At 37.1% G+C, this 12,344-nt stretch overlaps 1 protein-coding gene across 1 annotated transcript in view; it reads left to right on the forward strand.

The window, feature by feature from the left end:
- LOC117416709 (tubulin polyglutamylase TTLL7-like) overlaps nucleotides 1-12,344 on the forward strand; it is a 123,996-nt gene that overhangs the window by 61,803 nt on the left and 49,849 nt on the right. Inside the window, exons 8-10 of the mRNA XM_059034694.1 lie at nucleotides 438-602; nucleotides 893-1,051; nucleotides 11,750-11,844. Of these exons, the coding sequence (XP_058890677.1) occupies nucleotides 438-602; nucleotides 893-1,051; nucleotides 11,750-11,844 (419 nt within the window). The remainder of the gene's footprint in view (nucleotides 1-437; nucleotides 603-892; nucleotides 1,052-11,749; nucleotides 11,845-12,344) is intronic.

Consider the following 12,344-nt stretch of genomic DNA (forward strand, 5'->3'; position numbering starts at 1 on the left):
AACCGGCGACGTCCAGACTGTAGAACGCATCCTGCACTCCATGTGGAGCGCCTTTACTGGATGCGCCACTTGGGAGCCCCCTGTGGGCTCTATTTTGATGATCTAAATACTCAAAGTCTCTTTTAAACCTGATATCACAGAGCCTTTTCCATGGTATTTTTTGTATTTAGTAATGTTAATAAGGGGAACAGTAGATCAACCCATGTGGGGTCAACACTTGTGGGATTAAAGCCGACACGATTTATATCCACCACTGTTTAGAACATGTAAATAGATCCCAGTAGCTGCGTGTGTAAAATAATGTAATAAAGGTCAGATTTACAGATAAGCTTTGCTTCAAGTAATGTTTTGTAAAAGCACTTTGTAAGTTTGTAATAGTAAAGTAAAAGCTGGTTTATAGACTGCTTAGTTATTGCTTAACCCTTTTTTTCACTCAGAGCCAGCTGTACATGCATCTGACTAACTACTCTGTGAATAAACACAATGAGAACTTTGAGAGAGACGAAACAGCAGACAAAGGCAGCAAGCGCTCCATCAGCTGGTTCACACAATTTCTACGAACCAACGATTATGATGTGTCCAAATTCTGGGGGGATGTCTCTGTGAGTATGCCTCAAAGATGACAGGAAGTTGATGTATTTATGTATACAAATGGAAAAGTTACTTTATTTGTTAAACACCAGTTTTATCAAGTACTATACGTTTAACTAAATCCAGACTTGTGTTTAATTAATCAAAACAGGCTTTAAATAAAAGTTTTGTGAATGGTGGACTATGTGTAACTTATTTTGGAAGTACTTGAAATGCAGATCAGAGCAGAGACTTTCATAACACTTTTCCATTATTTTTTTGTAGTTTATTTTTTAATTCAGTGTTTATTGCTTTGAAACAGGAGCTAGTGGTGAAGACGCTGATTGTAGCAGAGCCTCATGTTCTTCATGCATATCGTATGTGTCGACCTGGACAGCCTCCTGGAAGCGACAGTGTCTGTTTTGAGATCCTAGGTTTTGACATAATATTAGACCGAAAACTGAAACCTTGGCTGCTTGAGGTAAGATTTTTTAAAGTAAAAACAGGATAACATACTGTACTGATTATTCCACCTGCTGTACTACTTAGTCAGCATTTAAAAAAAAAAAAAAAAAAAAAAAAAGTTTAGATTGGGCTCTTCAGTTTTCTAGATGCCTAACATTTCAGTGTCATTGCCTCATAAGTATGATAATTCATACAGAGTATTGCTCCCATGGCTTTTCACTATAAATAACTTCTGCCTCTCAGTTTCTAACGTCATTTAGAATCTTGGGAAGAGGAATATAAACCGCGACAGGAATGAATGCCGAGAACATAGGTCAGAAGTAGCAAGTACACCAGAACTACAGTTAAATCCAACTCCATTTTTTTTTTTAACTGAACAGCTCCAGTTGTGGCCATTGAAAGCCCCCAGATCTCTTAGCCTGGACTCAGCTGACCGACAAAGCTGCTGCAGTACTGTGTGTAGAGTACTTTAGAGTTACATGCTCTTCATTTGGGTTTTTGAAAAGCTCTTGGTTTAGGTGGAGTGTATCATTGCTTAATTCCTCACACACTCCTCATAGTCCCCAGATGATTCTGCCTGATTCATTACTAGAATACAAAGGATATTTGACCTTTACTGAATACTGGCATGCAATAGTTAAGGATAAGCAAGTCATTTTTGTATTTAGAACAGGGGTGTTTGAGCCCAAGACAGTGTTATCTGGCCCTAGGCAGCTAGGGGTTTAAATACAAATGAGTGGATGGGATTGGAAGTTTGATCTTATTTAGATTTATTTTGTGCGGTTCCCGCTCTCATCTTCCATATCACATCAATTAAAATCAAAGGAACTTAATGTTACCATCAACCCTTTGGATAGATATTACAGTGAGGAAGAGGATGTTAGTTTGATACAGTACATGTTGGCAGCTAGCATAGATTAGTGTTCCTCTAAACACATTCGTAAGATTTATTTAAAAACAAATCACATAACGAATTTCAATATTGCCTGAAATAAAATGAAAAGATTGAGTTTGACAGCCCTGATATAGAACAAGATACAAAGCTAAAAGTGTTCAATTATATTGAAGGAATATTTTTTGTTATGGACTTACTTTTTTGTTTTTATAACCATTCTTTAGGGTTAAACAGTGCTTTGAAAACTGGGAATAAACTAATAAACCCTGTCTAAAACAGCAGAAAAAGGTGCAAACAGGATTTTATTAATGGTTTAATAAATAGTCCTCAACAAACAGTCCTTTTGATAAGTTTGTGAATAGACCTCACCATATGTATTTAAAAAGACAACACTTATTTCTTACCATACTTTTTAACATTGTTTCAATTCCTGCGACTTCTTTGTGTTAGTTTAGTTTAGAATGACCCACATCTATTTGTGTCTATTGGAGCTTTCACATTAGAAGCAACTCCCTAATTGCTCAGTCCTCTGTGCCCGTGTTGAAATGATTGGCACCTAATGAGAAGGGGTCCGACATGCTTAGGGACTGGTAAAACAGTCTGTGCAAACACTGCTTCCAGCCATGCTCTTTGAGAAAACTTTACCACAATTGTTTCAAGATGAATTTGTTTATTCTTTCCTAACAGAAACACAAAGCAATCTATAAACAAGTGGAAATGAGCCAAACCAGTAATTGTGTAAGTTGGGTGTGGGTCTTTTTTTCCATAACTGCAGACTGTACTTTGGAACGGTTCAGTATTACTCACTGGGGAAGCATATCACTAAACTAAACTAAGGATAAGAACATATTATCCAGTTGTTATGGAACTTGGTTAGGACTTTCTTTAGCGCAAGTTATTAATAGGTCTGGAGTCTGGGTTTTTATGGACGAACCTTGCAATCCGTCCCACTTATATGTACATACAATGTAAATAATGGGGATCTACTTTTTCACTTTTTACTTACAGTATATACTTGTTTCTAATGCATTTGTTTAATAAATTGTACATACTCTATATGCTTCTTTGCATTCTGCTACACATTGTGCTTGTGTCTGCTGGTAAGTATTAAAAGGACATACATGTGCGAAAAACAGCATCTGTTTAGCAACTGAAATGCTGCAGTTCTGTATTTTGCCTCAAGATGGCAGCACCTCCCTTGTTATAATTCGGTTCATTCTTTCAGTGTGAAATATTAGCTTTCAAAGGATCTCTGTTTTAACCAGGAACCAGGGCATTTCAAGAACAACTTGAACACCATAGTTGTGTTTTACACACATTTAAAAAGGCTTCATTCCAATAAATCAGGCAGATAACAACATTTAATGTACCACAACTGTGTACATGGAAAGTTTATACAAAACATTGATTCATTTCAGTGGCAGATCTAAAAATGTACACAGCAAAGTTGTCTTTGTGGACTGAGCATGCATTTATAGTTTAAAAAACAATATTTTTGTGCAGGTATGGACTTGAAGTGGTACAGAACTGGAACCATCCTGCAACAAAAAAGATATGTTGTACTGTTGTAGACTCACCATTGTCAGGATTAAGGCAATGTGGGGAGGCAATTAAAAAAGAGAACAGAATGCTTGCATTTATAGTAAAAAGTGTAAATGAACAAAGGGGTACGATAAGGTTGTATGAATACTGTGTTCAATTTGGGTCTCAATATTACAGAAAGGACCAGCGAATAGCTACTAGACTGTTGTGTGGCCAAACCATTTGGGTGCTGCTGAATAATTCTTCAAGAGCTTTCTGGATACAGTCCTGTTAGCTATTAGGATCCAGATAGCATTTCTTAGGCTTTCTCAGTATACTGTATTGAGTTTGAGGGTTTTGTTATGCTGGGTTAACCTGTCAGCTGACTCACTGAATGGCTGACTTCAACCCCCAAGGATCGAAGCCCGATGGCAGCCTTCACAGGATATACAAAGAGAAGAGTATTGAATTCCTGCATGGGAGTTCACCACAATGAATGTAAAAGAAAAAAAAAAAAGATTGATGACTGAAATTGGAACTTGTAGCTCTCATGTGTTTTTGCCTGTAATTTTCTCAGTGTTGATGACATATGGTGTAATTTAAAAAATATATAAATAAATAATTAACTGTATGTCAACAAAACTTCAGAATGAACATGTATCAAGAGTAACTTTCATGTTGTCGTTTTACATTGTTTTGACTTATTTTCAGGAAACAAAACGTAAGGTAATTGGAAACTAAACTGATTTGTTTGAGATGTCAGATATAGAAATGGAGATAGGGTTTATGTTCCTATATGAAGCAAACTACTCTTTCTTTAGATGCTACAATACTGAGGAAAACAAAACTGCATTGTAAATGCACTGCCCTTCACATAAATTACCCTTACAAAAACTGACCATAGTAAAAGCATAGCAAAGTGTAATAAAGCATGGTAAAGAATAGGAAGGTGTGGAAAGCATATTAATAAATATGGGAAGTCAGTGTAAACTATGGTAAATGCATAGTATAACCATGGGAAAAGCATAATAAGACTGCAGAAATACTGTGGTAATCTCTTACATTTCTATTAATTTGTTTATTAGAATATAAATTGTGTTTACAGTGGATAGGACTACACATAACATGACTCATGAAATACAACATTGTACAACATTAAGTTAATCCATCTGTTTATCCAGTAACTAATCCATTCATGTATGACTTTAGTCCCCAAATTGAATTTTCTTGCCCTACTGTCATAGAGGTTAATAAATATACCTGCTGTAATGTTTCGTTGCCTCTCCCCACCCCCTTTCATTTCCTTCCCTGAAATATATTATTTAATTTATAAACATGCCAGTTAAGTAAATTGAAACCAAATGGTTAATACATTTGGAGATCCGGATTGTATAAAAGGAATCCTACTGCCTGCCAGGAACAAGTGGTTATTGAAAATGTTGCCAGGTTATGCAGGTTTCCTCTAAACAACATATCTGTAATTAGAAACACAGTGACAGTAGGAGCCTTGATAATCTTATGAAATGGTAATCAAAGTATTATCCAGGTATTTGCGTATTGTTGTTTTAGAACTGAGGATTTAGATATAATTTAAAACTAAACTTTCATCTTCAGTATTATTAAATACTTCTTTGTAGGCAAACCCTTTAAGCCCCTGCCAGCAACACTTAAGGAAATCACTACAGGGTTTTAAAGGCTTCTGGGGTTCATTAGTCTCAAGACTGGCTTTCCTTCCTCAATGAGAAAATGTTTGGTATGCTGCCAGTTTAATTCCTTTCAGGTTGACAAATTGACAGTGCAACAAATCACACTGAAAAATGAGACAGACACTTAAGTGTGACCAGGATTACACAGAGCAACAATATTAGCTACAGTCTAATGCACTTTTTGTTAATTATGTTTGAAGGGTCCTATTCCTTTTATAAACATGAATTCAGATTTCTTTTGTTATTAAAATGATATTTAACAAAAATCATTCTAGTTGTCAGTTGTCATACATGAGTATGTATGGGCATTCCTCAAACTTGGGTCAATGAAATTGCCCATCTGGGTGCTCGCTTTCTAAAAGTGCTGGTGCAGTTCAACATACAGTAGTTATTGCAAACCTCCTGATATTTGCTGCCTCTTTGTTTTTTCATGAAACGCCCAAGGTTAGACATGATAAAGGAGAAGGCTCTACAGTATAAGATGAAATATTGACAATGTATGTTGTTTCATTTTTAATGGAACTACCATGTATATCAAATCCTATGTAGATCCACTTGTGCAATTCTGGCCATTTTAAGGTCATTTTTCATACTTTTGCTAAACAAAAGTCTGTTGTTTAGCATTGTGTGACCTATAGGATTCGATGCACATTGGCTATGTGTACAACGACTTTTGGCAACCAGATTGGAACGTTCTCTTTCTGGATTTGTGATGTTGTCATACCGTCATTGCACTATAGTGTTCTGGATTTTGGAAATCCACGTTCCAAGCGTGGAATGCCTGAAGGGGGTAGGCCAGTGCCAATTTGGTACGAGTAACATCGTTCCATGGGTCAAAACGCATCAAATTCAAGGGACAAATTGCAGAATTTTTATCTATCTGAGACAAAGTAACACTGTAATCCTGTTGCAAGTCTCATGTTAAGGAATGCTTATCGTACAACTTCAGAACAAACATTACAAGGGCCAATGAAACTCATATAAAATGGGGTATTTGGCAGTCCGGTGGTTATTTTTGGTCTTGTTCAGTTAGTGGGGGTGGGGTTCAGCATAATGGGAGCCACAACAGTCTGTACAGAAAAAGATTATCAGTGTTCCACAAACACAGCTTTCACAACCAATTTTTGTACTGTAAACCAAAAGCGTGTTGCATTTCCTGGTCCAGTTTCGTACTCAAATACTACTACTATTCTTCATAGAAATTCCTATTTCTATGCTTATTTTCAGATATCCTACTGTTTGATCAAGTTGTTTTTTTTACATGTAAAATAGTCCATTCTGCTGTTAACTTTGTTTTCATGGAAAACATCCACCACATGCTGGGTACCACAGAAATATGCCAAATAATGAATTTAAAATGCCCTGCTGGATATACATAAATGTGATCCACATCTCAACATACTTATCCTGGTTCTTAAATAGCAATAAGTACAATTAAACATATGCATCCTTAACTCCATAATAATAATAATGCTATATTCCAGTAAATGAAGCAGATGAGGGAATATGCCTTGTATAGAAATTAAGTTTCAATAGAAATTATGGTCATATATGTATGGTAGATTAGTATATCTCTGTTAATGGCTGACCTTCAAATAAACACTTTAAGGTACTTTGCACCCTAATAAAGGTCAGCTAAGTTGTGTTACTGTTCTGTACCAAATGTTGCATGTTTTACAGTTCCTTGTCAATCAAGTACAAAAAAAGATGGAATTGGTCAATTTTGCTTGTATCTATTACTAGCCCAGTGGCATCCCTGTCCCTGACAAATGCTAGTTTCCATTCCACACTAGCCAATGACAGATTGCACTCAGTCAATCTTTCCCTGCGCCTGTGATATAGATACAAATTGGAACTCTTGTCATTTTCTGTCTACGATCATGCTGCGCATACGACAACTGTGATACAAAGCCTGTGCGTTTCATACATCACTGATAATTTGTGGCCATAATAGGTGACAAGGGATATTATCAATGCTCTCTGCTGAAACAGGGCAGAGGTTTCTATTCCAGTCACAGATGAAATGACTGGGCTGTAATTGAAAGGAAGGTGGCAGCATAGCTGTTCGAGTCAGACTGCAGGATTCTCTGGAGCTTTTAACATTTAATTTGGAGATCTGTTCACAGGGTCGACGATGAAGTGGCACCTTCTCATAAATGGGTTAGGACTTGCAGGTGCCTGTGGGGTTATAAGGAAACACAAAGCAGCTGTTCTAAGGTTAATTCAGTACCTCATGGAGTAGAGTCACTCAATGCACCATTCTGGATGTTGCTAGGTTAAGCACATTCCTGAATTCACAGGAATGTGGTACTATTTAAACTTGAATGATGGGACCAGGGTGCGATTTGATGTGGGGGATGGGAGGGATTTCCCTGGCTGTGCTTTTTTTTTATCCCTGGGACTGCACTTTCAGTTGTCATCCCCGGGGTGGATAAATTTATCCCGCCCGATAAAAGATTTTGAATTTACCACGATTTCTTCGGGAAATGTTAAACACATTTTAAATTATAAATGTTTGCTGCATGATTTTTACGCAAACTGACTTAAAAAAAATCTCGGCCTAAGCACTTCAGACCGTGAGATGAGTAGAACATTGTATTAACATGATTAAAAAAAGAAAAAAAGGAATGGAGTTTGGTTTCACTGGAGCCGGATCAGGAGGTTCAGCTGTATAAAGTGGATCAGGCTCTGATTCCACTCACCTGTCATTGTCATCCAACAGTAGTGTTGTACGCACCATAGCAAGTCAAATTAACCAATAAAAATAAACTACGTAGACGTCATTCAGGTGTTGTATTTCAAACCGTTATTTTTTATTATCATCGGAAGTGCGTACTAATACTAAAGAAAAAAAATAATTAAGACAGGACACTAAAAATCCATAGTAGCTTTTTTTAAACAGCCCCAGAGCCAAAGACTGGAACTTTTACCTGCCGAGTCACCTGCTGAGCAGAGTGGAAAAAAGGCCAAGATTAACAACAATTAACTTCTGCAGATTAAGCTGTTAAATACATATGTTGTACACCCACCCCTCGTTATATCACCCCTGGCTGTACTGCGGATTCGGTTATATCGCGGTCGTGGAGTTGGCTCCCCATTTTTACTGTCTAACTGCGTATGCCTTAGCTGCAATATACAGACGTGCTCAAATTTGTTGGTACCCCTCCACAAAAAACGAAGAATGCACAATTTTCTCTGAAATAACTTGAAACTGACAAAAGTAATTGGCATCCACCATTGTTTATTCCATATTTAATAGAAATCAGACTTTGCTTTTGATTTTTTATTCAACATAATATTGTAAATAATAAAACAAATGAAAATGGTATGGACAAAAATGATGGGACCGCTAACCTAATATTTTGTTGCACAACCTTTAGAGGCAATCACTGCAATCAAACATTTTCTGTAGCTCTCAATGAGACTTCTGCACCTGTTAACAGGTAGTTTGGCCCATTCTTCCTGAGCAAAACTGCTCCAGCTGTCTCAGGTTTGATGGGTGCCTTCTCCAGACTGCAAGTTTCAGCTCTTTCCATAGATGTTCGATAGGATTCAGATCAGGACTCATAGAAGGCCACTTCAGAATAGTCCAATGTTTTGTTCTTATCCATTCTTGGGTGCTTTTAACTGTGTGTTTTGGGTCATTATCCTGTTGGAGGACCCATGACCTGAGACTGAGACAGAGCTTTCTGACACTGGGCAGTACGTTTCGCTCCATAATGCCTTGATAGTCTTGAGATTTCATTGTGCCCTGCACAGATTAAAGGCACCCTGTGCCAGGCGCAGCAAAGCAGCCCCAAAACATAACCGAGCCTCCTCCATGTTTCACTGTAGGTATGGTGTTCTTTTCTTTGAAAGCTTCATTTTTTCGTCTGTGAACATAGAGCTGATGTGACTTGCCAAAAAGCTCTAGTTTTGACTCATCTGTCCAAAGGACATTCTCCCAGAAGGATTGTGGCTTGTCAATATGCATTTTAGCAAATTGCAGTCTGGCTTTTTTATGTTTTTCTGTCAAAAGTGGAGTCCTCCTGGGTCTTCTTCCATGGAGCCCACTTTCGCTCAAAAAGCGACGGATGGTGCGATCAGAAACTGACGTACCTTCACCTTGGAGTTCAGCTTGTATCTCTTTGGCAGTTATCCTTGGTTCTTTTTCTACCATTCGCACTATCCTTCTGTTCAATCTGGGGTCGATTTTCCTCTTGCGGCCGCGCCCAGGGAAGTTGGCTACAGTTCCATGGACCTTAAACTTCTTAATAATATTTGCAACTGTTGTCACAGGAACATCAAGCTGCTTGGAGATGGTCTTGTAGCCTTTACCTTTACCATGCTTATCTATTATTTTCTTTCTGATCTCCTCAGACAACTCTCTCCTTTGCTTTCTCTGGTCCATGTTCAGTGTGGTGCACACAATGATACCACACAGCACAGTGACTACTTTTCTCCATTTAAATAGGCTGAATGACTGCTTACAAGATTGGAGACATGTGTGATACTAATTAAAGAAATTAATTAGTTTGAAATATCACTATAATCCAATTATTTATTATCTTTCCTAAGGGGTACCAACAAATGTGTCCAGGCCATTTTAGAATATCTTTGTAGAATAAGCAATAATTCATCTCTTTTCACAGCTTCTTTGCTTTATTCTATGACATACCAAAGGCATGGAAGTATACTTGATAAAATAGCTTTTAATTTCATCACTTTTCAGGAGGAATGAAGCATTATTTCAATGAGCTGTAAGGGTACCAACAAATTTGAGCACGTCTGTACATAGGCACTTAGAATTACTGTTTGTTTTATTTCGTACTGCACATTACAAACAACAATATACAAAACAATTAAAAACAAAGCATTACTATCGTACTGTTATCATATACACATGTATTGCACAATGACACAAAACAAATTAAATATCTACATGCTGAAGCAGTTTTTGTTTTAGCCAACGGGGTGTTCACGTGTGGCAGCAATGCACTCATGCATCAAAAGTCAGCTCCCTAGCAACAAGCCTCCTATGTTGGGAATGGATTATTTCAGTGCAGCGGGTTTGTGCATTTGAGAAAGGAGAGGAAGACTCATGAAATTAATTGGGGACTCAAGTTGATGAGAAGCAATTACCCTCTGCTGTACGAATTAAAACAGTGTGCTGCTTGTTATACGAAAAATGAGAAAAAGCAGGTTGCGTAGATGATTTATACTGGACCCTGACACCCCCGATAAAACAAGGGAGTGGTTGTACAGTATTTGTTAGCCTATTTGTTTTTCTATGGGTCTCTCGCTGTATTGCGGCCCTTGATATATAGTGGCTTTATATTCACCCCCGACACCAGTGATATATCGAGTGGGTGGTGTATTATGTTCCATTAACTCTTATACTCTCTATAGTTATCAATGAGGTTATGTGCAACAATACAAGTAGTTGTCATGAGTGCGTTTTAACATTATGCTGTAAGCGTAGGTAGTTATTGTTATTGCCTTTTGATACCGTATCCATAAAAATAATAATAACTGCATTTATCCTGCATGATGGCAGATTTGGCAAATGTGTGATTCCTAAAGATTTATAGCAGTTGATTTGGTTTAAATAAGTATCTTAGTGATTCTCTTAACTGTTTAAATTGTGTACTACAGATGTATCAAGGCTTGCCATGATGTTTTGTTGTTTGTCTATTTTACCCCCCCCCCCCACTGGAAATTTGACAAACCCTGGATGGGACAGATAAGCCCCCCCCCCCCCCCCCCCCCCAGGGTCAGTGTTGACACTTTAATGACAATATATTAATAAACCGCACTTTGGAATGCTTTTTTTTTTTAACCGAATATGAAATGTGTTCTTTATTGCGGTAGATAACAAATGAACGTATTCATTTTCATGATGTCGCTCAAAACTGCAGTTCTGAAGTAGCTCTTTTTACTGTGAGTGGTGTTTTCGGAAAGTCACACTTGCAGTCAGTCAGTGTTGCCCCTTGTTGGTATTAAGGCAGGCTGAAACAACTAGGTGTTACAAAAAAATGGTTTGGTTGAGAGATCAACGCTTGCAGTGGCAGGACATTGATTTGTTTAGCTTTGTACTGCTGGAGCAAACAAAATGATGAGCTGCAGTAATGGTGCAGATACCAATTTAATCTACTAGACCTCAATAACTTTCAGCTGTCCCTACCTTCTTTTGGTCTGAATAAACAAATCGATCTGTCGTGCTTGACTGAAACCCACAGAATCTACCTGCATTTGTCTACAATTATTTCATACCAAATCAAATCTGTTTTTGTTCGGTAGAAACATGTTATTCATTTGATTTGGAATAATAAAAGTGAATGGAAATACAGTTTTTTTTTTACTACAACATAGTATATAAGAATGTTGTTTTATATTATTACATATATAGTATAACCACTTATAATGGATCCCTAAACTAAAGTGTTACTGAGATTCTTGATGCAATAGGCGTAGGTGAGAGGTAGGTGTTTGTTCCTGTGGTACAAACATGCTATATAGAGTGATTGTTTGTATTACAGTATTACAATACCAGTCTTTCATATTAAGATAATTATAGTATACAGCACACATTTATATTTTTATTTTATTTTAGATTAATCGTGCTCCAAGTTTTGGTACGGACCAGAAGATCGATTACGATGTGAAGAAGGGAGTTCTCCTCAATGCCCTGAGGCTGCTAAACATCAGGTACTTCTCATTTCCTCCTGGTCTCATTACGCTTTGGGCTTCATTCAGCAAACATATTGCTTGAAAAGTATAATATATGTAAGCACAGTGTGTGACCCATTTGTGTGGCTTAATAACAGAAGAAAGTGGTTTTTTTAAAATTATAAAACCCCCTTCTGTAGTTATAAATTATCATTTACTGTACATGAGGGGCATATTTTTACTTCAAAGTGTTTACTTCAGTCATTTCACCTCAGAAATGAGATGTCCAACTCCTTCAGTGACTTCTTTCCTGTTATTAACCAACCATCTCTTTCCTTTAAATGAAGGATATACTTTTTTATTGTGATTTCTATTGATCATTTTATGTACAGATCGAAAATACAGTATATGCACAACACTATTACATGCCCTATTAGCCAATAAATAAATAAATAAATACATTAAGAAAAACAAATGTACATATATATCCTTCTTTTTCCTACGCACATTTTACTGTGTCAAATACATTTGAATTGTAT

The sequence above is a fragment of the Acipenser ruthenus genome, chromosome 12, assembly GCF_902713425.1.
Source record: "Acipenser ruthenus chromosome 12, fAciRut3.2 maternal haplotype, whole genome shotgun sequence".
Classification (NCBI taxonomy): Eukaryota; Metazoa; Chordata; class Actinopteri; order Acipenseriformes; family Acipenseridae; genus Acipenser; species Acipenser ruthenus.